General features: G+C 38.3%; 1 protein-coding gene across 6 annotated transcripts; it reads right to left on the bottom strand.

The window, feature by feature from the left end:
- Positions 1–2579: 2579 nt before the first annotated feature.
- Positions 2580–26130, bottom strand: LOC100721782 (zinc finger protein 260-like). 6 transcript variants are annotated; one of them, XM_063253908.1, is made up of 5 exons: positions 25671–26130; positions 12887–13057; positions 7142–7268; positions 6882–6942; positions 2580–5215 (listed from the first exon to the last, which is right to left on the bottom strand). In XM_063253908.1, exons 2-5 carry the CDS (start codon positions 12926–12928, stop codon positions 3361–3363), a joined length of 2085 nt encoding a protein of 694 aa, XP_063109978.1. In that variant the 5' UTR covers positions 12929–13057; positions 25671–26130; the 3' UTR covers positions 2580–3360. The 6 variants fall into 6 exon arrangements, with proteins under 6 accessions (XP_063109978.1, XP_063109979.1, XP_013004468.1 ...); XM_063253909.1 differs by having other exon boundaries at positions 12887–13037; XM_013149014.3 differs by having other exon boundaries at positions 25992–26130.
- Between the last annotated feature and the right edge of the window lie 1656 nt (positions 26131–27786).

The raw sequence follows: 27786 nt of genomic DNA, 5'->3' as shown, positions 1-27786 counted from the left end.
CATGAGTCAGATTTTGTCACCTTCATTTCTGAGATTTATTTTAATATCTTAAAATGCTGATAGGACACCACTGTGGAACATGTGCCTAAAGGGAGACTATGAGAGTTTAGCAGTGCCATGCCCCAAAGATGACCAGTGAGGGGCAAAAGTGGTATATTATCATCCCTCCACGGAATTTTTTGCTAGGTAAATCTAATGCTACAACCTAGGCATGGTGGTGCATGCCTGTAACCCCAGGACTTGGAAAGCTAAGGCAGGAGGATTGCGGCAAGTTCAAGATCAGCCTGAACTACAAAGTGAAAGATCAGCCTAGACTACAAAGTGAGTCCAAGACCAGTCTAGATTCAAAAGTGAGCCCAAGATGAGCCTGAACTTCATAACAAGACTGTTTAACAGAAAAAAAAATCTAATTCTATAATTCTCATACATTTAATTTGCATACTTGTGATTATAACCTTCTTTATGGCACAATGGTTACTCTTTCTGGTGTTATGATATGATGTTATTTCCATCACTCACCATTCCTATTCTGGGAATCATATTGCATGCGTTTTATTTTGAATCCTAGGAACTGTGTGAAATCCTAATTCACTTGCATATTCAGGATTCTGCTATTTATAAATGACTGACTTAATAGAGGGATGGAGTCTAAATTTGTATAAAACTACATGATGTGTAATAGGCAGTATGAGCATACCTCTTTCAAAAATGGAGCAGAGCAAGAAATAGAGCAAAGATGTAAATAGAGGATGTTAAGGCAACAATAAAGAACTCAAACCTTTTATACACACTGATGCCTTCCAAAGATGAATAAATTATATACTAGAAACAGGCATGAATGCAATTATATGTATTTTAAATTTGCTTTTGCTTTTGTGGTTATCATAAGTATACATACATGAATACATGTCATACAACCTGGTGAAGGATACTTCTGAATGTCTTTATGCAGATTCTTCTTGAAAAAATTATTTGAGACAGATGGAAGTGAAAAAGGATGTTTGTGAGAAAAATAGGTGTAATCTATCAGGACGATATCAGTGAATCCAAAATGTGGGGAAAATTCTTTAGAATCCGTGAATTATCTTTAAAAAGTGTGATTTTTCTAATAGTAAGACTGGATAAATAGGCTAGCTAGTTATGTGTGACACAATAACACAAAATGAATATGCTTTGGGATATCTTCATCTTCAAGTGTGGTTGCTGGAAAATTTATCAATATATATTGACATCAAGTTTATGGTATTTCTACAGGTCTTGACTACATGAAAAATCTGCAAAGTATTTTCAAAATAGTCACTTAAATATGTACAATTTCTTTTCATAGTGCTTTCATGTTTTTGGCCATACTCAAATACACTGAGTGCTTTCTCATATGGTACACATAGGCTTTGGCCACAATGTGACATCGTATTGGAGGTTAGCATTTCTGTCAGTGGAAACTTTTTCTCAATACATCTTTTTCACACAGTTATTCCTCAGTGGGTGGGAAATTTAGCATTCATAAAGTGAAAAATTTGCAAGAACTCCTCACGTTGACTACTTACATGGGGGTTTCTCCCTTTGTGCATTATTTAATTGATGGCATTATTTTGCACTACTTTTCTCCATTGTTGGAATGCATACGGTTACTTCCTTGTGTGAATTCTTTCATGTCATTACAATCACTAGTGGTGGAAGCATTTGCTGCATTGCTTACATGCACACAGATTTTCCCTATTGTGGGTTCTTTCATGTTTGTCAGTGACTATGTGAACTGAATGTTTTCCTAAATTGCTTGTCTACAGAGTTTTTTCCCATTGTGAATTTCTTGATGCATTTGCAAGCTATGGGTTTGGCTGCTAGATTTCCACATTGCTTATATACATAAGGTTTCTCTCTGTGTGGGATCTTCCATTTCTACAAAAGGGGGATTATCAGCAAAGCCTTCTTAATATGTCTTACATAAGGTTTTGCCCAAGTGTGGAATATTTTATGGACAAGGTTACAATACTTACTGAGAGATTTTGCACATTGTTTATCTTCATAGTTTCTCCCTATTGAGAGTTCTAGCATGTATTTCAGAACCTGTTTGTGTACTGAACATTTTGCACATTTGTTGCATATGTAAGATTTTTCCCTAATTTAAGTTCATTCTTATTTCTAACAGTGACTGAGTCTGCTTTGGCTTTTGTGATGGTATACCTTACCATAAGCATGGCTGCATAGATCAGGCCATGAATACAAGCAGATTTTTTAATATGAATGTATACATCCTTCTGGGTAAACTGATACAAGACTTACAGATTATGGTGGGAAAAAATGGTCATGAGGTAACTTGGTATCATCCAACAAGACAAGACATTGGTGGATAAAAAACATGGGGAAAAACTTCTGCATACTTAAATTTCCTTTAAACACTGTATTTTTAAAGACTACAAAAAATAGATCAAATGTTTGTGATTTATAAAAAAGAAAACATTTTTGGGTAACTGTGTTGAGGGTGTTTTCAAAAAAAATCTATGAATATGTTTATAGCAATAATTTTATATTATTTATAGAGATCTCTCCATGACCAATTTATGAATTATTTTCAAAAGTTACTATTGTACATATGATTTCATTTTATTATGATTATTTTCACAGGACTTACAATAACCATGTATACTGAATACTTTCGCACATTGCATACATAGGCTCAAGCCACAATATGACATCACTTAGGTTACCACCTGTATCATCTCAAATTTTCAAATATTTCTTACATGTAGTTATGCCCTGGTGTGAAGGAATCTTATGTTTGGAAAAGGGAAAAACTGCAGCATATCTTTTCCACACTGCCTACATACATAGGGTTTTTCCTTGTGTACATTATTCCACTATTCGATGGCATTTTTGTGCACTAAATGCTGTCAACCATTGTTGAAATTCATAGAATTACTACACGGAGTTCTGTCATATAGTGACAATCTCACCAGTTGTGGAAAGTTTTCCTATACTCCTTATGTTCATAGGTTTTCCCCAGTGTGGGATCTTTTATGTTTATGACCTGCAAATTTATTAACAAATCCACTTACTCATTTCTCATATAGGTAGGGTTTTTCTACAGAGTGAACTCTTTTATATACACAAAAGCTACAACTATAGCAGAAAGACATCCCAAATTGCTTACATAGAAAGGGCTTCTTTTAGCACCTCTGCATACTGAATGCTTTGCCATATTGGTTGTATCCACAGAGGTCCTACCCAATGTGAGATCTTTCATCATTAATAAGGATAACATTTTGACTGAAACATTTTAAATATTGCTTACAAAGGCTTTCTCCCTAATATGAATTCATTCATGTATAATAAGCTTACCTTTTTGACTTCCCACATTGTTTACATACATATGGTGTCTCCCCAGTGAGTTCTTTCATGTTTTTTACAGCTAGACGCTGTCCTGAATGCTTTCCCACATTTGTTGCATACATAGGGTTTCACCCCAGCAGGAAGGCTTTCATGCATAATAAGAGAACGCTTTTGCTTGAAAGATTTCCCACATTGATTACATACAAAGGGTTTCTCCCCAGTGTGAATTCTACAATGTGCTTTACATCGTTTTGCACTGACAAATGCTTTCCCACATGTGTTGCATACATAGGGTTTCTCCCCTGTGTGAATTCTCTCATGTTTAATAAGGTTATCCTTTTGGTTGAAAGATTTCCCACATTTGTTGCATACAAAGGGTTTCTCCCCAGTGTGAATTCTTTCATGTATAATAAGGGTGGAATTATGACTGAAAGATTTCCCACATTGTTTACATACATATGGTTTCTCCCCAGTGTGAATTCTATCATGTGCTTTAAGGCTAGAGGCTGAACTGAATGCTTTCCCACATCTGTTGCATACATAGGGTTTCTCCCCAGTATGAAGTCTCTCATGTATAATAAGATAATGCTTTTGCTTGAAAGATTTTCCACATTGTTTACATAAAAATGGTTTCTCCTCAGTGTGAATTCTATCATGTGTAATAAGATAACGCTTTTGCGTGAAAGATTTTCCACATTGCTTACATAAAAATGGTCTCTCCCCTGTGTGAATTCTACCATGTATTTGACATTTTGATGCACTGATGAATGCTTTCCCACATTTGTTGCATACATAGGGTTTCTCTGCAGTATGAAGTCTTTCATGTATAATAAGATAATGCTTTTGCTTGAAAGATTTTCCACATTGCTTACATAAAAATGGTTTCTCCTCAGTGTGAATCCTACCATGTATAATAAGATGACGCTTTTGCATGAAAGATTTTCCACACTGCTTACATAAAAATGGTCTCTCGCCAGTATGAATTCTATCATGTATTTGATATTGTGATGCACTGATGAATGCTTTCCCACATTTGTTGCATACATAGGGTTTCTCTGCAGTATGAAGTATTTCATGCATAATAAGATAACGCTTTTGCTTGAAAAATTTTCCACATTGATTACATACAAGTGGTTTTACCCTAGTGTGAATTCTATCATGTTTCTGACATTGTGACGCACTGATGAATGCTTTTCCACATTTGTTGCATACATAGGGTTTCTCCCCAGTGTGAATTCTTTCATGATTTATAAGGTTATCCTTTCGGTTGAAAGATTTCCCACACTCTTTACATACAAAAGGTTTCTCGACAGTGTGAACTCTGTCATGATTATGACATTGTGAAGCACTGATGAATGCTTTCCCACATTTGTTGCATACAAAGGGTTTCTCCCCTGTGTGAACTCTTTCATGATTACTAAGGTTATCCTTTCGATTGAAAGATCTCCCACACTGCTTACAAACAAAGGGTTTCTCCCCAGTGTGAATTCTTTCATGTGTCTTATAGCCAGAGGCTCTACTGAATGCTTTCCCACATTTGTTGCATACATAAGGTTTCTCACCTGTGTGAACTCTTTCATGATTAATAAGGTTATCCTTTCGATTGAAAGATTTCCCACACTGCCTACATCTAAAGTGTTTCTCCCCAGTGTGAGTTCTATCGAGTGCTTTACATTTAGAGGCTGTGGTGAATGCTTTCCCACATTTGTTGTATACACAGGGCTTCTCCCCAGTGTGAATGTTTTTATGTCTTTGACAGCTACTGAGTGTGCTGAATGCTTTCTCACATTGCTTCTGAAAGGACTGGAAATCACTGCAGGTCTCTACATCTTCGTTATATTTATATTGCTGCTCCTCAATTCTCAAATAATTGTCTCCATCATATCTGTAAAGAAATAAAAAGATATCAATCACAATGGAAAGAGCTCCTCATTAACAACTGAGGTTTATGATGGCTAATTTGGTTTGATGCCTGCTAAGTAATTCTGATAGTTAACAGACTCACTGCCCTGCAGTACTTCTTTCAAAGTACTATTCATTCTAAAAATGTTGATTTTCATTTCAGAATTTTAAATCGGTATATGGTTCTAATATATAATACCACTTTAGGATTGGCACAAATGACTATCAAATATTGATCATTCTTTTAGCTCCTCATGTCTTCATTCTCCCCATCATCTATTTAGCCTGATTATCTTTCTCATCTACAGAAAGTAAAGGTTTCTGGTCTCATATTATCTCTCTTAACTTTTACACCTCAAATATGCTGTTACCTTCCCATTTAAGGAGAAACCTGTAATATTTCCATTTCTGAGTCTGATTTATTTCACTTAAGGTTCAACCCTTTCTGTTTCTTGTGAAAACATGTCACAGTTCCTTGCTTGGCTTTTTTTTTTTTTTTTTTTTTTTTTTCAGTGTAGAGTTAAACACAGGTATTGGACTGAATTAAATTTGCTGACCTATTATTTGTTTTTGAAAGAGATTCTTATTGACCATGAACTTGCTCAGGCTGAGCATCAGATTGTCATCCAGCTTATTCAGCCTCCCAGAGTAGTGGGATCACAGGGATGCACCACCATGATGAGCTGACTCCACATTTTCTTTACCTTGGCAACCCGTGATGGGCATCTGGGCTATTCCCATAGCTTAGGTACTTGAGTTGATTCTTGTATTAGATGTTGTAAATGACTTCATGTGTTGCACTGAACAACACATTGCGTGGATCATTAACATTTGATGATCTTACTGTATTTCACAATATAGTGACAGAATCATTGCACATAATGAAACAGTACAACTCAATCAACAGTCAGGAGGTAGAGGCAGAAGGATACCTCTGAGTTTCAGGCCAGTATGGACTACACAGTAAGTTCAAAGTCAATCTGAACTACAGTATAAAATCATGGCACAAAAGTAAAAAACAAAAGTGAATGCCGATGGATGTACATGTGAAAAAATATGAAACATATCATTTTACTTTTCAGATCTCTGAGTATTTTTACCATGTTTCTATTTTATGTATCCATCAACAATGTATGAAGAAATTTAAACATGAAAAGATCAACATTCTATAGGATATTTTCAAAGTACTTATTATAAACTGTACCATTCATTTCCATTTTAAGTACTGATTCTATGTGAAAAAATTTTTAGATCATGAAAGTCTCAGTATTCACATATATACAAATGATATTTTGAAGAGTTTCTATGAAAATTCACAATTTGTTTCATTTTCTAGATGTCGGATTACAATATGTAAATTTAATCTCATACATTACCAAGATGTTGATCATGAAAGCAATTTTTAAACTGATGTATTAGATAGTGTTATTTGTTAAATAGTATCAGCACTACCTCTGATTCCTACATTCAAATCTTTTTCTACAGATTTCCAGATAATACAAAATAAAATCAAGTATTTCTCTTGCTATTTCTTTGAGGTTAAATAAAGTGGAATATGATCTCATTTCTTCAAGTTCCTTTGTTGCAATATTTATACTCAAAACATGACACTTAAGAAATGTTCCCTTTCTCTTTTGATTGTCAATCACCTTAGATTTCTTGAACAATTTTTGTCCTCTTCTTTAATTTGCAGATTATGCCATATTCTTCCTGTATTATAGACATAGAAATAAAAAAAATTCACTATAACACTACATTAAAGCATCACTGGTTCCAGTTATACTCATAGTATAATATACTCAGGCCTGAGATATGTAAGGCAATATTATAATTATCAAATATATTACACTATATCACTGAGTAATAATCAATGCTGTTTGCATATATAAATAAAATATATCATCCTTACGTGTCACAGTAACATTCATATATGTTTCCCACATCACACCTCTGTAGAGCTTCTTCTGGAATGGAGTCAGTAAATCCCACTCCTCTGGAGTGAACTTCACAGTTACATCTTCAAAGGTCACTGTCTCCTAAATAATGACAAGTACCCTGAAGGTTAGAAACACAACAAATTTTCTCAGGTCCCCAAATAAAATGTCTAACTAAAGGTCATTCTTTCAAGTCTTAACTGCATATCATGGTCATCAAAACTCAAGTACATTCAAATTTAGCCACTCAGTAACAATGATGCTAGACTGCAACACATTTCCAAAGTAATCATAAAACTGTGGCATGGCTTGTCTTGCAGGGCACCTAGAACTGTAGTTTTTCACTGACTTTAAAGCAGAGCTCAAAGAGGCACCTGTAAACCACCATTCTCAAAACACCTGGTTATTCATAGCAATGAGTTCATTTCTCTTTCTAGACAGAATTTATAGTCTTGCTGAAGATGTCAGCTTGATAAGTAGCAGGGTAGAGAGCCTTTCTGAGAGAAACAACTCAGATGCTAGAATTTAACACCAGGGAGAAGACAAGATGAAAGTAGAGGGATTCTCATGACCCAGGAAGAAACTGAGGAAAAAGAAAAAGGAACAAGGGAAGGAACAACATGGATGAAAGGCTGGAACCAGATGCTCTTATTGGGGCCAATCCTGCACTGTGCTGGGCGTTCCTTGGTATCAGATGACTTATGGTCATGATGAATTAGTGGCCTCCAATATTGGGGGTTGGTGAGCCCAAGGCCCTAGGCAGGCGGATGCAGTACAATGGAGAGCAGAACCAACATTTGTGGGCAGTGCTAGGAATTGGGTCCCAAGGAGTATGTGATGAGCTGGATGACATATTGGAGTTGGGCAGGATGGGCCTGAACCCAGAACCACAATGGTGTCAGTCAGCCACCCTGGACCCAAAGAAACTGGTGGGATCTGCTTGGGCTGGGTCACATCCCCATTGAGGACCCAATGTCCAGGGATGAACCTGTCCTGAACCTGTGACATCCGCATGACACAGACTAACATGCTGCAGGCCCTTGCCAGTTGACTGGTTCAAAGGAGAGAGGCCAGCCCACTTTGTCCCTGTGTGCAAGTCACACATCAACAGCAAATTGGAGAGGGCAGTAATCCCCTAGTCAGCATGCTTCAGAAAAACAATAAGCAATACGGAAAGGGCCTGAGCTCTCTACCATTCACCTGGCTGAGAGAAAAAAAAAAACATAACAAGAGAAACAAACAAGAAAAAGCCTCAAACCACTGAGCCAGGGAAGATAAGTCCAAGAGAGGTAAATAGAAATTGAGGGCAGCAATCATACAATATCAGCCAGAGCATAAGAGGAAATAAAGAAATACTTTTGTGACCTCATAGATGATATTAAAACTGAAATTCTAATTCAAGTGAGGTAAGATATAAAAAGAATAATAAAAGAAATGTTTAACAACTCTCAAGAAGACACAGATGGAAGAATGCAGGAAATCAGAAAAAGAAGAGAAACCTTTCATGAAGAATATTTTTAAAAACTAGAATACGTGAAACAGATCCAAAGAGATCACCAGGAAATTAAAACTTCCACTGAAAGCTGCCAAAATTCCTTGACAGAAACTAAAATGAGACTTTCAAAACTTGAAGATAGATTTGCAATGTGTGATCATGAAAGAATAGATCTCTTAAAAATTAACAAGGAACCAAGAAGTAACAATACAAAGGCTAGAAGATGACAAAAGGATCTGTAACTTAAGAATAAAAAACGTGAGTGAAGAAGCAGGAGTCAACACAAATGAATTACAAAAGCTATTCACAGAAATAATAAAGGAAAACTTCCCAATCATATGAAAAAGAAATGATATCCAGATTAATGAGGTATACAGAACTCCAGCCAGCAACAATCAAAAGAGATCTACACCCAAACATAATAATCAAGATCCCAGAAATTCATCACAAGAACAGAATATTAAAAGCAGTCAAAGAAACAGATTATTTACAAATAAAACTCATCAAAATCATGACAGATTTCTTGACACAAATGATCAAATCAAGAAGAGCTTCAAGAAAAGTATTCCAAGCCCTGAAAGAAAATAACCTCCAGCCCAGACTGATGTACCCTGCAAAACTCTCTCTCTCAAAACTAATGGAGAAACAAGATTAATGTTTTTATGACAAACAGGAACTGTGGGAGTTTGTGACCACCAATTAAGCAATACAAAAAATACTGAAGGATATTCCAGAAAGAGAGAAAAAATTACCAGGATTCCAGCAACAGTGGCAGAGACCTCAACGAATGGGACAGACAGTGGAATGAAGGAGAAAAGTACACAATCAATAGCAGAAAAATAGCATAGCAGAGATGAGGACGAGAAGGTTGGCTATGATCTCTAACATAGATGGCCTTCATACAATAACAAAAAGAAACACAGAATAGATCAGGAGATAGGGTCCATCGAGATGCTCTGAATAGGAAATATACATAACCTGAAAGAGGGTTAATAAACTGAAAGTCAAAGATGAGAAAACCATGCTCTATGTGACAGAGAACAGAGACAAACAGGTACAGCTTATCCAGCAGCTGAAGATAGGTTGGGAAGTCATGACACTTTTGTGCAGTGCAGAACTACTCAGATACAAGGAAAGAAAACCTTGAATCTTTAGTACATAAAGGAATACAGCTCAAGATCAAGCTCAGAGGTAAAAAGGTTCAGCACAACTTAGTAAGATAATGGATTGCCCACCTAATCTAAAAACTAGAGGAGCTAGTGGCACCCAAAATGTATAAAGCAACCTGAGAAAGGGAAAGGGGAGGAACTGCCTTTAAAAAAAAAAAAAAGGCAGCAGACACTATTAATAGTATATCAGGATTTTTTATTCTGCTCCAGTCTGTCTACTTATACTAGATTTAAGTGCACCGCAGCTGTCCTATATATACAGCAGGATATACAGTGCTCACTATCCTTAATTTCCTACTAACTTAAACTGAAGCCTGATATTATTTACATTGTCTTCCTGTGAAGGATCTTATTTGAATCTGCCTTGTTAGATTGCTGTTTTGTCTTCACTGATTTTAGTCGAATTTTGTACGCTTGATAGTTTGCACAGTAGAGGCAACTACACTGAAGATGATGAGATGCAATGGGATACCCATTCTAGTTTTATTATTAACTGTATTTGAAGCCCTCCAATGTCTCCAATGGTGTGTTTTCATTAATATTGCTAGCTAGTGCTATGTTATATTATGTTTGATAATATAGACAATTCTATTGAAAACAACAAGACACATCATAACAACTACTATAGATCACCTATTATTGTGGTTTTATATGTCTTTTTCATTTCATGTTTTTCTAGGAATTTATTTTGTTGTCTTCTTTTGATGTTTTTCCCTATAATACAGAAAAGAGAGGTATACATGTAGAGGTTCGTGCATGTGTAGAACTTCTAACCAGATTCCAAGAATAGGTTGTATAATGCACAATGTAATGAACAGATACTCAGAAGAAGAGACACTGAAATAGCCAGTGCTAATTTTGCAGCATTATGATATAAAATCTAGCAATACTATTATTCTCTGTTCAGAGTGATATTAGTCTGTTTTCTTTTATTTAATTTGAACATATGTAAAGATATGGACAGCTATTTTGAAGAGATTGAGAGACATTATTGCAGCCATTGCTGACTTCCCTATTGTTTGGTCTTGAAGACCTAACATGCCTTCATCACCCTGTTCTGATAAGCTTAGTACTATATTGTTCAGTATGTATTCACTGTGTGTAAGATATGGAGAACTACTTGGAAGAAAACAAGAGGCATTATGATAGATAGTGTTAAGATCTCCGGTGATCTTGCTTTCAACTCTGTGTGTCTTAAATTCTGTTCTTATGATCTGTTTTGTTCTGTTTAATTTACCCTATTTAAATTTTAAAAATTTTTTTAAAAAGAAACTGGTTTCACAGATAAATATTTAGTTGAATATGAATGCAGGTTTAGGAATTACTAAAATATAATGAAAATGAAGGTTTATTTGATCATTCTATAGACAAGAAAATTAGGGAAAGGGGAGCTATAACCCTAAAGCTCAGGAATACCAAACTATCTCCTTGTACTTGAATACTAGAAACTCTACTAGGGTGTAAAGGAAGATAATGTGGGAAAGAATATATATGAAATGCTTGAAATGAAATGAAAATGGAGTTATAGAAAGGTAACTGCTCGCTGAAAGGATTTTGCCCTAGATGTTGTTGAAGCAGGAGACTGAGAGGCAGAACCAAGGGGCTCTGCTTTGAGGCCACTTTCCCTTCCACTAGGCAATTTACCTGTGGCACAAATTGAATTCCAATGGGCTACTTTGGCATCAGTAATGCCCCTTAGGCACCACCCCAGACCAAAGCTATATGTAGGCCACCACACCATGTGTCCAACAGAGAAAAAAGCCAGACCTCCATGGTCATGCGGTTTTCTCTTGGCATTCTTAGAATAAAGGCCACTTTTATTTCACATTTCTTTCTTTTTAGCCATGCTGAAACTTCTATCAGTTGGTTCCCTGACCGGGAACAATGTGTGAGTGACTCCTCGGGTCTTCCCAGTTTGAGTCCCCTGCCAATTTACAGACTGACTGGACCCCATCCTGAATTAATTCCTAATTTCTCAACAAATGGAAGCTGCTCAACTTTCTACTGCTGGTTTGCAAACAACAATGGTCTAATTGATTTACCACAAGTGAGCCAATTCTGTCCAAGGATTACTCCACGGGTGGAGTAAGTGTGTTTAGATGTGTAAGATAGATGGCCATATTACAAAGTTTTTGTTGGATCATTGAAGATCCAGGCCCCACGCTGGATCTTCCTTCCCTCCCTGGACTAGGGAAGCAGTTCTCACTTCCCTTGGGCAGCCCCAAGGTAGAGCCGTTACTGTAATCCACTAGGATAACACTCGTGCTTTTAGTGATGACTGCAAAGACACGAGTTGGGAGAGTTACTGTTGATCTAAAAGGCCAAGTGACAAACTGGTCTGCTTTAGGTCACTGTCCATTGGCTCACTTTACTGTGATTCCATCATGGGAAATATTATTTCCTCTCCCCCAAAAAACACAACTTTATGGTGCCTGGTCTGTAATCTGGGTATTCTCGCCTTAAAGAAAACCACAAAAACTAAACAATTAACCTTTTACTGCCAGGAGGCTTGGCCAACCTACCAACATAACAGCAGCCATGGCATAAAGAGGGGACCTTTGACCCCTGTATTCTCAGAAATTTATATGACTTTTGTTACACTAGCAACAAGTTAGCAGAAATTTCGTATGTACTGGCTTTCCTTGCTCTAAGAATGTGCTCTTATTTCATTAAATCATGTACACCTGCTCAAATCTTTTTAGCTACCTGTACTGCACCACAAACATTTCCTTTTGTCCCAAAGACCCCCAGATGAGGTCCCTCTGGTTTTTCACCCACCCCTTCCTTCCTATCCCCAAGATCAAACCTCGCAGCCTTCTCAAAGATTTCTGCTCCTGCTCTGCAATTATCACCCTCTGTGCAGTCATCTATCCCTCCCTTCCAGGGTCCCTAACGCTACTCTTAAAACCTCGGAACATTCCCCCAGCATTTTTAACCCCTGAATTAGTGTTTCTCCCCAGTCTCTAACCTCTCACTCCCCTCTGCTGGAGCTATCTGTCTTGTCTGAAGATTCTTTGTTTCCCTCTCCTGCATTGACATTTTCTCCATCCACTCACCATACTAGGTCTCGGGCATTCCAGCCTTCTGGTTGGCCACATGGTTGCTACAGCTTGTGTAGAGGACAGTTGTCATCTTTTGGCCCTTCACAATGTGGTGGGGTGCCTGCATCTTGGGATGTGCCTCATGGTCCAAGTAATCTCAGATTAACTATAAAATAGGTTGCATCTCTGTTGACCCACAAAATTATATGAAAGAACTTGAATTAATAAATAATTGTTATGATTACATCTTAAGGATATTTATGTGATTCTGAACTCCACCCTCAGCTCACAAGAGTAAGCTCTGCTGTGGCAAACAGCTTGAGAAGAAGAGGATTGCAGATGTAAGGCAAACACAACTGAAAATGATCCTGGACCTACCTTGGTGCCAGAACAAGATTCTAACTGGAGTTACCAAAATGGAGAAGGTTCAAAAAAATGCATAATATGGTTGAATATTTAATTGTGGGCTTTAATGAAATCACTCACAAACATACTCACTATAACACACTTTAGAACAGCTCCAGGAGGCTAATGAAAACCCAGCTGTTTTCCTAAATCATCTTAGGGACACCTTAATTAAGTTTACTAATGTAAACCCAGACTCTCATAAAGGGATGATTGTTGTTAACTCATTTTATTTTTCAGTCTGCCCCTAGCATTAATAAAAAGTTACAAAAGATTGAAAGTGGCCTGCAAACCCCAAAAGGAGACCTTCTTAATTTACCATTCTGTATTTTCAACAACAGAGATAAAACTCAAAACAATGAAAAGAGGCTCAAAATATTTCCTAAATATCAATCTGATCTCTAAGCAGTGACACTGGGGGCTCCCAAGAAAGATTTTATTGGTTTTGTTCTGTACTATTGTGTTCAATTTTATTAAACCTGATGATTTAGGCAATTCTTTTTAAGGTAGCAAGAGGCATTAATGGTAACCATTGTTGATTACCTTGTATTCTGTTTTTGCATCATGTACTATGTCAATCCTTTGTTTTGACTAACTGCTTTATTTTGTCACATTTGGTTTTATTCTCTTCTAAAAAAAAGTAATCAGAACTGTGAGAGTAATAAAACCCAAAATGTGTAAATGTTATTGTAAAAAAGAGAGGAAAAGAAAGTGCTCTAAATGATACAACTGTAAGTGTGTTTAGGTGTGTAAGATAGATGGCCGTATTACTAAGTTTGTGTTGGATCACTAAGCACAACAGTTTGCAGTCTCACTATTTGAGCATCCATTTTGTATGCTTTAATTTTGTAACTTGAACAACTATTTCTAAGATGACAGTATGTAATCTATTAACAAATGGTTTCTTACTTTTTTTGAAATTCTGTATACTTGTACCCTTTTACTGTTTTTTTCTTCAAATTAAATTAAAAAAAAAAAAAACAGGAAAGCCAAAACAAGGTGGAGTTACCCAAGCCCCTTCTAGACCATGCTGCAAATGCAGCAAAGAAGGATACTGGGCAAGAGAATGCTACAATTCTGGCATTCCTTTGGGGCCCTGTTCCTACTGCAACATTAAGGGCCACTGGAAGAGTGAATGTCCTAGCCCCCAGAGAGCAAGTAAGCCATGTGCTACCTCCTCATCCTCACAGGAAACCCCATCACTGCCAGATTCATCACTGACAGATCTGGTCAGACTTGGTGCTGAAGACTGACAGGGCTTGGGGCCCACAGACTCACTAAGTTATCCTTCCTGGAGCCCGGAGTCTCACTGGAGGTCCCAGGAAAGACACTACCTGTATTTGTCGACACAGGGGCAACTCATAGTGTATTTCCTGAGTTTTCAGGTCCTAGTATTAAGTCCTCAATATCTGTTGTGGGCATTGACAGCCAGCCTACACAGCCTTTGCAGACTGGGCCTATCCCATGCAGAATCTTTTCTTTACCCATAGCTTCCTAGAAATTCCAACATGCCCCACACTCCTTTTAGGTAGGGACCTTCTTGAAAAGCTTAACTTCTCCTTTAACTTCTCCCTCCCCACTGCTCTTGTCCTCCAAACACCCTCACAGTGCTCTGCAAAGTCATTCATTCCCTTCCTTCTTATCTGGTCTATCCCATAGTTTGGTATACCTCCAATTCCACACTTGCTACTCATGCCATGCCTATTTTAATCCGTCTCAGGGATCCTTCAAATTTTCCTAGTATTGCCCAATATCCCATAGCTCCTAAACAATTACAGGGACTTAAACCTATAAATAAGTACCTTTTAGACAATGGTTTTCTTAAACCTACCCATTCACCCTATAATACTCCCATTTTCCCTGTACTCAAACATGATGGGCCCTATTGTCTGGTACAGGTAATCAATAGTGCTATTACTCCAAACAACCCAGCAGTGCCAAACCCTTATACCATGCTCTTTCACATTCATCCCTCCACCATTCATTTTATGGTTCTAGATCAAAGATGCCTTTTTCAACAGCCCCCTACACCATGAGTGTCAGGACCTCTTTGCATTTAAATGGAGTGACCCAGACACTCAAGTCTCAACAACATGCTTGAACAGTGCTCCCCCAAGGGTTCAACAATAGTTCCCACATCTTTAGCCAAGCTCTCACTATTAACTTCACAGAACTTGATCTCAAACCTAGTACACTTCTTCAATACATAGATGACTTTCTCGTATGTTCTCCATCCCATATGTTAGCCATACAGCATTCAGCTGATCTACTTAATTTTCTTGCTAGTCATGCATACAGGGTCACTCTTGCTAACGTCCAGATAACATCCCCAAAAGTTAAACATCTAGGTCTCTCTCTCACCCCCACCACTTGTTCTATCATCACAGATTATAAGGCTATTCTTCAAGATCTTCAGATGCCCACAACTAAATAACAGGTTACATCTTTTCTAGGTTTAGCTAATTTCTATAATCTCTGGATTCCTAACTTTTCAGCCCTCACTCAACCCCTCTACAAGGGCTTGACGGGTACCTTATCAGAATCCCTAGACCCCACTGTGCCTATATATGCCTGCTTTCATAAATTAAAAGAGGCTCTCCTAAGAGCTCCAGCCCTTACCCTTCCTCACCCCACCCAACCTTTTACTCTATATACTACCTCTCAGGGTCACAATACTGTAGGTGTACTAGGACACAAAAAGGGGCCTTGTTTTCAAGCGTAGCCTACTTGTCAAAACAGTTAGACTAACACAATAAAAGGATGGGCTCCTTGTCTCTGAGCCCTTGTGGCTGCAGCCCTACTGACACAAGAAGCTAAAAAGTTTACAGTAGAAAAGTCTATTATAGTACAGTTACCTCATCACTTAAATGAGCTCATCTCACATAAGGCACTACCAGCCCGGATGACCCCTTCTCACCTTCAACAGGTACACCTAGTCTCTAGCTAGACCCTTGCATTTCTATTGCAACTAGTGGCCCACTTAATGTGGCAACCTTACTTCCCACCTCAGAGGGCCACTCCCACTATGACTGCTTTGATGTCTTACAGATGACTTCCACCCTTTTCCCTCACATCAGTAGCACACCTCTCTCTCTAGCCTTTCACACATGGTTCATAGAAAGTTCAACAAACACAGACAGCAGGGGAAAAAAAAAACAGGATATGCAATAGTTAACCAGTCAAAAGTTATAGAGGCAAATCCATTGCCACCTAGAACCTCTTCCCAGAGGGCAGAACTTTTTGCCCTTAAAAGGGCTCTTACAATAGCAAAAGATAAAGTCAAATATATACACTGATCCAAAGTATACAATGTATACAAAGTATACATTTACAAATCACACCTTTGTACCAAGGATACATTGGGCATTTTACACTCATTTGGCAAGAACAGGGTTTTATTAACTCTCAGGGAACCCCCGTCATTAATGCATCTCTTATCCTTAAACTTCTAGAGGCAGCACAACTCCCAAAACAGGCAGCAGTTATTCATTGTAGGGGACACCAGAATTCTGCAGATCCCATTTCTCAAGGCAATGCCTTTCCAGATTAACAGGCCAAGTTAGCTGTACAAAGACCCTATCCTTATCATCTTCTCCCTTTTGTTCAAAACAGTCTAACTCAGCCTAATAATTCACCAGAGCAGCTACAGTTACTTCATATACCAGATTACAAACAAAACACTGAGGGATGGAATTTCCAGGTATCAAAACTTGTTCTCTCAGATCAGCAGGCCTTGACATCATCACTGACTTACATAACTGCTTCCATATACAATCACAGGCCTATACAAATTCTTAGCCCCGGTAGTCACATACCCTTCTCTAACAGTTTTCATTCTTAAGAATACTGTTATCTCTGGGCTAAGACTTCTCCTCAGGGACATATAGCATCCCCTTCCTTATTCATCAACTTGAAAGACACACCCCGGGTCAGGACAGACAGACAGATGTTACACATATGCCATACCACAAAACTCTCAAATATCTTCTCGCCTTTGTTTGTACATTTTCAGGATGGATAGAAGCCTTTCCCACAACCAGGGAGACCGCTGATGTAGTTACTAAAGTACTATTACAGGAAATCAACCCAAGGTAGGGCTACGTCAGAGTATTCAGTCAGATAATGATCCCATCTTTATTTCTCAGATAACTCAACAGGTATCTTCAAGCATACACAACACCTGGCACCTACACATTCCGTACCAACCACAATCCTCAGGAAAAGTAGAAAAGGCAAATGGCCTCATACAAACAAAGCTCATTTTTGAAATGCACCAACCTTGGCCTCAACTCCTTCCCTTAGCCTTAGCCAAGCTCAGGACACTTCCCCGAGTCCCGACATTTTTAAATCCTTTTGAACTTATGTATGGCAGGCCATTCTTACTCCACAATCCTCTTCCTCCTCAAAGCCTCCCTCCTCTTGCTGACTATATCCCAGTCCTCTCCTTCCTCCGACACTTGTTATGACAACATGCTGATCTCTGCCTTCCTCAACCCTCTGAAGGGGCCAAACCAGATTCTCCGATCCCCAGAAGATCTAATTTGTCTCAAATGTTTTAAATCCACAGGACCACAACCAAGGTGGAAGGACCCCATTCTGATCTCCTTAAACTACAGTGGTGAAAGTTGCTGGATTCCCATCCTGATTGCACATCACTCGGGCTAAGCAGTGCCCTCTCAGCCCTAAATCTAACCATTCTGAATGGTCATCTCATCTTCTGTCACCTACTCATCTCCGTTTCATGAAGGCCCCACAGCCACAACTCTCAGGCTAAGTCATGTTTTGTTATCCACCTTGGTTCCTACTTTCTTACATTTTATTAATTATCATTTTTACAACAGGACTCGTAACAGTCTTTCCTAAAGACCCCCACATCATGTGCAAGATTGTCTTCATGTTGTTCTATGTGACAACTGTCTTAGTTCTTTCTACCCTCAGCTTTTTGGTCAAACATGGGATCCCTAAAAGCCTAGGCTCTTACCTTCCCAATAGTGACACAACCATGGCCTTCCCCACCACTCCTATTATTTCCACCTCAACTCATGGACCAGAGACAAGTCCTACCTACCTACACTCTTAACATTTACCCTTGCAGATAGGGAAAATAATCACCTCTCATAACTTCATTCCTCCTAGCTCCACACTTATTGTTCAGAATTCTATCTCACTGTGGTAATGATTTTACATATCTAAATCAAAGGCACTTTGTCTTCTACCTCCCTTGAGTCCTTGAATATGATAGTGGCCTGCCTACTCATAACACCTTGTCTCTTTGTTTTTCCAGTCTAATGTGCAGGCATTCACCAATGATAAAGTTGTCCTGGCTAAAACACCTGGCACCAGCTTCTGCATGGGCATCAACCGTCACCCCATTGACCTTCCTAAACCCCAATATGATACCCCTCCTTTCAGCAGCAATTAGTAAAGGAAAGAAAAACTTCACACTTTTCCTAATAATACAAGGACAGGAATGAAAATATTTTGCCCTACACGTGCAGCAGGAGGCTAGGAGGCGGAACCAGGGGCTCTGTCTTGAGGTCATCTTTCCCACCCCTATGCAATTTACCTGTGGCACAAAAATGAATTGCAATGGGTACTTGTGCATTAGTAAAGCCCCTTAGGCACCACCCCAGACCAAAGGTATATGTAAGCCCCCATACCACGAGTCCAGCAGAGAAAAGAGCCACACCTCAGTGGTGGGGGTTTACTGTCTGTGTTCTCAGAATAAAGGCCACTTTTATTTCATATTTCTATCATTTAAGACACGTCAGAAATTCCATCAGTCACTAAGTACAGAAGGAAGAGTTCAGCCCAGTGGGGTAGTACATGCCTGTTCTCCCAGCACTTTAGAGGCAGATGTAAGAGGAATTTCAGGAATGCAATGCATACAGTGTCCAGCCTGGGCTATGTAATAAGACCAGCTCAGACTACAAAGTATGGCCATTCATCAAACTCCCTCAACAAATGAAAACTAAAATTAATTCAGTCATTTACAAATCACACCTTTGTACCAAGGATACATCTCAGTGGTGCAAGCACCTGGCTGAGGTCCTGAGTTCAATTTCCAATACCAAAAAGAAACAAACTAAACACACATTTGACTTGTTCAACAAGTATAAATGAAAGGAAAAAGCCTACAAACATTCAATATTGTGAGCAAGGAAGCATTCCACATAATAAACATGGAAAACATTTGAAGTTCAGCATTGATATCAGTGGACAAATGAATCTCAGGAAAGGAAGGCAACTCAGTGCATCCACAGGCATGTAGAATATTGTTTCATGATTCAGATGATGTTATGCCTAACAGGATGAAAGCAAAGGTGTTTCATTTACATTCAGAGAGAAACAGTATGACCTTAGATATCTGGACTGTACAATCTCCTCACTTATGTGCATTGGTGAACTGTTGAAATGGGAAAGAGAAACAGGAATGACTGTGCAATTTAAAAAACACTCAGTTAATAAGAAAGTTTCCTCAGACAAAAATCAAGCAGCCATGAAAATTAGAAGAAATTGAAATCTATGAAGATGGGAATTACAAAAGAAAACATTTGTTGGGAACGCAATACAAAGATTTTACATACAGAGTTAAGATCAATGAGCACAAATCTAAAAATAAACAAATACTTATTACACTCAAGACAAATAATGAACAGAAGAGAAAATCTAAATCACATTTGTGAAAATCACCAAGCAATATTGAAGTGTGGAAGAACAAAATAATTAGATTTATTAAATTAACACTCAGCTAGTGAATTCCACAAACACCTTTACTATGGAGTTTATGAACATCCACAGACAAGGTCCATCTTTCTAATGTCTAGAAAATACATTGTCCTATGATTCCTGGGAATATATGTGATTCTTTTCAAGGGAAATTAAAGAGTCAGAAACTGTGACCAAGAGACTAAATGAGAAAGTACTTTGGCCTTGATTCACATCCAAGTCCTTGTGAACAACAGTAAGAAGTGACTAAATTGAGAAACACCATGAAACCTACAAAATATTTCTCTGTGCAGTTTCTAAAGTAGTTCCTGAAAAGTTAAAAAGGAGAAGCTAAAAAGACAGTCTCCATGAAAAACCACAGATTGTAAACTTTGGAAAATTTCCAAAGGAGAATTGTCATCAATCATGCAATAATACCTTCTGACCTAAAAGGATTGTATCACCTGGCTACTTTCCCTTCTTGCCTAAGACCCAATATGAAACTTTCTGAATACACGTGAGACACTTTCATTGTTATCATTAAATGTAAACAAAAGTTTTGGGAACAAGATTTTCTTTAAATGATTAAAACAATAAAATGCAATACAGGTACTTATTCATTTATATCTGCTTATCCGTCTTCAGACATGAAATGATGAGACAGAGTCTGTATTAGGTAGTGATAAGCAAACTACAGTTGCAAACATGAGTGCAACAAATCCAGAGCTGACAGTCATGAAACGCTAAATTCACTAACAGCAGAACAGGTCAGCCTATCAAGAGAGCAGGTCACATTACCAAGAGAACAGGTCAGATTAAAGGGACTGAAAGAACCCATGTCAGAAATGCTAGACACCTCGGTAATGGGCAAATACTCTAACTACCTGGAGACCAGTGCTTATTATATGGAACTGATGAGGATAGATTAAATAGAAAGCTATGCATACAGACATACTTGGGTCGCATTCATTTGACAAAATCTACTGAAGCTATTATTAGCTTTACTATATTGCACATGTACAATCAGCAGTTCTTTAAACACAAACATCATTCCTTAATACATATCCAATTACAAAGAAAAACAAAACACAAAAGCAGAAATAGGATTGGAAGAAAAAAAATCAGTCTTTTAAAGTATATATTTAAGAATTCAAAACAACTCAATCAGTGACTAACAGAAGGCAGAACAATCTTTAAAGTCACACATAAAATAAACAAGATAACAATTCAAAGAAATATATCAGATGAATTCTATCAAATGTTTTATCACAGAAATACACAGCACACTGGCCTTACAAAAAGCCAAGCATTCACACATATGGCCCAGGATCAGAGCAGCAATACAGAAAGTAATGTAGTCAGTGGAGTGGAAGCCATGCCCAGCAGGCTCTTACACAATACTGGGATGAAATTAGAAATGAAGAGCAGAAACAAATTAAGAATACTCTCAGAATGAGAGATCTAATCACAACTTTTTTAAATGACACATTTCAAAAACATCTTAAATGATTAAGGATTTCATAATCTATGACAGAATGTACATTTGGAATTATTTCAATTACTCAAAATTGATGCCTCAACTCATATTAAAAACAATGAATGCAGGTATAGAAAAGAAGAAAGATTTCAATCTCAGAACATTAGCAAACACAGGGCAGAGGGAAGCTCATCAGTGTGGCTGTGAGCTGAGTGCATGAATCAGTACTCTGCATCACCGTCTTTGGGAAGTCTAAGACTAGGGCCAGCACTGCCATAACAGGCTCTTACCTGAGACCCCAGGAGCTAAGTTCTGAGACAGCACTAGAGAAAACTGCTGCAATATAAAAATGTTAATCACTCCACAGAAAATAAGATGTTTCATTGTTCTGTATTTGTGCAGAATCTAAACAACAATAAAGAAGAAACTCTTAAAAGTATTAGAGGCATTATTGAGTAATTAATGTAATTAAACACATTATAATCCAGAGGGAAAACTTCCTACAGTGATGTCAGTGGACACAGAAAAGACATAACAAATGAAATAAAATTAGCAGAGAATCAGTTGGATTGCATACAAATGTAGTCACTTTCAAGTAACACTGTATATGGTGAAAAAAATTATAGTTGCAACAAAACTTTAGTAGAATTTATGACATACTGTACCACAGACAAGATCTCTGGTTTGAAATACAGATACAAACCAATGTAAATATGTGTCAGGTAAAAACAAGTGGACTGAAATTACCAGCATTACACCACATGCAATTCACATTCTGTAATTTCACAAATGTGAAAACCACACGTGAAACAGCTATAAAAAGCACAAAGTGCATCATTTAGCATGTCGTTTTCAACAGTGTTCAGTCACTACCAATGAATTATAATAATTACATGACCAATTGTGCTTCTCTCTCTGCACTCACAGAAAAAATTCTTTTATGAGGCCAATGATGTACCTCAGCAGCGCAGTGCCTGCCTGGCAATGAGATTGTGAGTTTGATTCCCAGTTTTTAAAAACTGCATGTAGATGTGAATTGCTAATTTCAAAGAGATTAATTTGTGTGTTTAATAGGCAGCCCCTTTTCCATATCAAATGGGAATTATCCACTTTTCCTATGCACTGTCTCCTTCCCCATCCACTTGAGTGTAGCCCCAGGTGCTCTATCTCTAGTGACTTTCATGTTCTAGTCACCTTTTTGAACACTTTCTTGTATGCTCACACCACTGTGCATGTAGTCAGTACTCCAGAAAGTCTTATTTACCTTACAAACTTCTCTCTCTTTAAAAAGGAGAAACTGCCAAACATTTGAATCCTTCTGAGGCAAACACACCATTCATTTGAAATTATAAACCTGATGCTGTGTTACAGATATGACACTAAAAGATATATTACAGAAATACTTGTTATATCTACTCCTGACCCTAGTGCTAACCACTCAGCTCAGTTTCTGCCAATTTAAAATTTCCATTTTATCCTCTCATGTGGGAGACACATGTCAAGCAGTATGACCAGACTGGACCATATCAGTACAATAATAAAAATAAAATCCAGGGAAACAAAGACACAAAATGCCCCAATGGTGTTCACATATCCAAACAGGATTGCACTGCTCTCCTGATGTTGCTGCTCAAGAGAAACAGGTGAAAACAGCTCTCCAAACTGCAAACAACCGAGTGAGGCTTGTGTTGTGTAGGGGACAATATGAAGACTGGAAGGAGTGACATAAAAGTAACATTTGAGTTGCAAAAGGAAAATGACTTGATTAACCTAAAAATAATTGACAACAAAATGCTCTGAATATGCACAAAAACAAGCCTGATATTGCAAACACCATTACTAAGCATTAGATTTTTTCAAAGTGCCGAATACAAATGCCTTGATCTTTATTTCTGATATAACAGAAAGATAAATTTATAATACACCACTAAATATCACATGTACATTATTGAATGTAAGACACTGTGAGTCACAGGTTGTTCACCTATGGTATCTTTTTCTGAAACCAGAGACTCATCTCTGAGTCCCCTAATATGAGCATATAAACTTTGCATTGTGCCTTGTATCAATAGTAGATACTATGTGTCAACTTAAAAATTCAATAGAAGTTTAAACTACAAATATTTTCTCATTATCGAAGGTCCCATGGACTTTATAAAAGGTAATTTAGGGTGGATGTAAACCTTCAATGTGCATCTCATATCAAAAAATCTCTTGCTCAGTTATCCAGAGTGCTGTTAGTTTTGAAACACTCCTAACTCTCACAAGGCGCTGGCATTAAATTTGTGCACCACCATGACTCAGTGTTGTTTACTTTACCCTAAAACTGTAAACCTTGGTGGAATTTGGTGACATAAAAGTGAAAACACTGACCCAGGCAAGGTAGTGCTCACCTGAAACCCTTGCACTACAGTAGATGATGCTTGAGACTCCCTTCACACTTTTTCCGGCTTTACGCTTGCCTCACCTCATGGTTTTATTCCAGAAAAATTCCTAGAAAAAGTCTTCAGAAGCCTACCGGAGAATCCTTCTGTCTCTCTCTCAGACAGAAGTTTTCTTTCTCTCAATAAATACTTCTGCATTTAACCTCTACTATTCCTAAAACTCATTTTTAAATTTGAGAGAACATGAACTTGTACTGCACATACTCAACAGTCCAAGTGCTGGCAAAGTCTCAAGACTTCTTGCCAAGTTAGCAAAGTAGTAAAACCTTATCTCAAAACGCAATAAAAATATTTTTAAACAATTAATTTTTTTTTTCAAATTTGGGAGGATGAAGCTAAGGGCCAAATTTCTGAGGCCAGTCACTGGACAATAAGAAACATGATATGTGCCTTGAAATCTTTGGTGTCCAACATAAAAAACTTCCCTTGCTACTTTAGCTATGATGCCCAATATATTTTCAAAACACCAATACAAGGGTTCTAATTTCCTATCTAACCTCAGAGATGATGGGAGGAGCTGATCAGTAGACCCAGAGGAAGTACTAATCTATGACAAGGTCTCCCTCCTTTCTATAGGCCTCTGACCCCTTTCCTACTCTCAGACCTAGCAGGCAGACATCCCTTCAGTGCTGTCACACTAGGTCAAGCTCACCACAGAATTCCTTTAGTCTTCTGGCTGCTGACTGGGCCTCCCACCACGTGCCTCTGCTCTCCCATTTCCTTTCAATCCCTTTGGCTCTTCTCATTCAAAAAGAACTTTTGTTTTTATTCTTTAATACTCATGCAGATCCTATGTGAATATACCCCTACTTCAGCAAAAAATCCATCTCAGAGTTTAAAATTTTTTTGTCTTTTTGAGACAGGGTCTCACAATGCAATTTAGGACACCCTTGAGCTCACTTCAGAGCCAAGGCTTGCCTTAAACTTGCAAGGATCCTCCAGAATGAGACACCTGAGTGCTGGGAATAAGGGCACCTGTCACTATGCCCAACTAAGTGTTGCAAATTGAAGGTCAAAGTCTAAGCACAGCCCAAAGGCTACAGCAATTTTTTCAGATATGACACCCATTTCCGTTTCCATTCTCTATATATCACATCTCTTCATGCCTAGAGACACCAGTGTGGGATTAACAGGCAGCACCTACAGGAAGTTATTGTCTGCAGGAACTTTCCCCTCAGGAGCTAATGCATTGCCATCTCCCAAATACCTCACAGCATTCTAAACTATGATAAGCCTTGCTTCAGTAGTTCAATTGTAAAAAAGTGTTTATTTACTCAGCGTATAATTAAGACACTAGAAAAGCTGCAAAATTACTGAGTTTGATAAAAATTAAAATGAAAATAGTGTTTGAACCAGCAGTGAATGTTCTCACCCACAATAAAAGGCACATTTCTGTCTACCATGGGAACTTGCAGCTGCTTTTTACTAAACTCCTGAGATAACAGAACACTAAATACATACTGCCAGTTTACCTCTAAACCCCGTTTCCTGTAGACCCCACAGGCTGAACAAATGGGTTAGAGAACCTGGGCTCAAAGTAGTGGTTTTTTCTGGGTGCTGTGACTCAGGACTGTCATCTCCTCACAATGGAGGCTGTTGGAGGAAGAAGGCCCAGAGGTAAGGTCCAGACCACACAGATACACTCTGTATCCAAATAATAAAAAATGAAACAGAAAAGAAAAGAGAAAAAGGAAGATAAATAGAAACACAGATGTCTATTTTAAGTCCACAGAGCCACGGTGTGCCCGGTCAGCTGACTACTCACAGGGGAAGCATTCCGGAAGCCAAGGAGCTCTTCTCATTTCTTATTTTGGTTTCGGAACTCCGCAATCAGTGTTGTGAGATTATGAGTTCTGTTTATGAAGTAATATCATTCAAGGAGAGGTCTCACATATGGAATTCAGATGATAGTTTTTGTCATTTTGAGGACACAACTCAGGTTTGCCTCCAAACAACCGCTCATCCCAAAACACAGCTGTGCCTGGGGCTGCCCAAAAGACGATCTGGGCTTACAGTGTTTCATCCCATTTCCTTCCAAAACTCACACAATTCCAACCCATTCCCAGCTCCGGTACCATCAAGTTACCATTGTGATGCTTGAGGGGCTCCGAGGATCCTTTGTAGCCCACAATAAGAACTCACAGAAACTAGAAGTGTGCTCAGCTCCAGGGTCTCAGCTCTGAACTCACCGAGACCCCTTCTGCACCACGGCAGGGAAGACCCTCCTCCCTTGGCCCACCTGATTGGGTGAGCAGCCAGCCCCATCTTTATCAATGATTGGCTCCTGGTCCGTCGCTCTCCTGTGATGTCACCCTCATCTGCCAGTATTCATACTTCCCTTTAAGGGATTTACTACTGGCTTTTCAGTGATGTCCTGGGTTTCCTGAAGGGCTCCATCCTCACCTTAAGTTGGGTCCTAAATGTTGGCTGGTCAACATCCTCTGGAAAAAACAAATCCCTTGAGGACATAAAAGATTATTTGGCCAAGTCCGACGAGGACAAACTGCAATGGGTAGCGGCTGATGTCAGAAATGAGCCCATAACTTTTATTGCCCAGATTTTCTCAGGGGCTTTCTCTGTCTGCTCATTTGCAGTGAACTAATTAGTGTGCATCCACCAAGAGAACTGCATTACAGCGTGAATGAAGAAACTATACATAAGGGGCTGGAGATTTAGCTCAGCGGCATAAGCGCCTGCCTTGCAAGCAGGCGGTCGTGAGTTTGATCCCTGGTACCGATAAAAATGAAAAAGACAAAAAAAAAAAAAAAAAAGAAAGAAAAGAAAGAAACTATACATAAAAAGTAACAGGTTTCTGGGAAAAGTAAAGATGAAGGAAAAAAGACAGTCCAACTGCTTCAGAGAAGTTTCATTCTGTATTCAGTGTCATAAATCATACCTAAATTTTCATGATAAACCTAGCCAAGCTGAGGTTCACAACAATTGCTAAAACAGAGTCCCACACGTGATCCACTAGATTTCCTGGTATGGAGTGTGGGATACAAAAACACTTTTGACTGTAAGTGAAAACACTTTTGGCATGTATGGATATATCCCACGCTAGGGTCATTATAATTAGTGCACTATCCTGTTGCCTAATTGTTGACCTGACTTCATATCTAAGGTTGATTTTAAACAACTCATAAATTTTAGGTCTAAAATATAGACAGCATGAAAGAAAATCTAATGAATCTGATGTAGGAATTTGCAGGAAGGCAATGGTACCTGAGTTGGGACTGCAGGACCTGGCACAAGTCCCAGGAAAGGGCTTTTTTGTCTCTTTAATCAGTGCAGCAGGAACAAAGGCCCTCAGTTATCTGGCCACTACCTTCTCACAGGTAGGTGTCTGGCCCTCATTACTTTTCCTTCTTGCAAACAAAGTGTTTTCATTTCCCATTTCAATCTTGAGATCTCTAAGCCCTTAGTTTTATGAATGTTACATTCACTCATTTGCTATAGGACAGTAGTAGGGTGGGCACCCTCACCTGTGACTAGGTCAGGTAGAAAATCATTTTTCTTTTTTATGGATTCCAGTTATTGAGCAGCTAAAACGTCTTTTCTTTCTTTTCTACTTTCTAGTAAATAAGAAAAATAACTCCCAAGTTCCTGCTTTTGTCCAAGCTATATTCCATGTCCTTGTGAGTCCCTGAGCTCTATTTCTGTCAAATTAAAAGGTTCAATAATTTTCTCTGCAATGATTACTTGTTGGGTTTTGGTAATAGTCTTGCTATCTACCTAATAACAGTGCCTCTTGAACAGGAGATTTTTTTTTAAGTGTTTTGATGGAGTTTTAACTACCAGTCATGTATCTAACCAGATTTAATGTGATGGATGTTTCTCACATCAAGTGCATACAATTCTGTTTCTAACCATCAGGCTTCTGA

The sequence above is a fragment of the Cavia porcellus genome, unplaced genomic scaffold, assembly GCF_034190915.1.
Source record: "Cavia porcellus strain 051 isolate PalLab524CR breed Dunkin Hartley unplaced genomic scaffold, mCavPor4.1 scaffold_7, whole genome shotgun sequence".
Lineage (NCBI taxonomy): Eukaryota > Metazoa > Chordata > Mammalia > Rodentia > Caviidae > Cavia > Cavia porcellus.
This window is presented reverse-complemented; position numbering and strand designations above follow the sequence as displayed.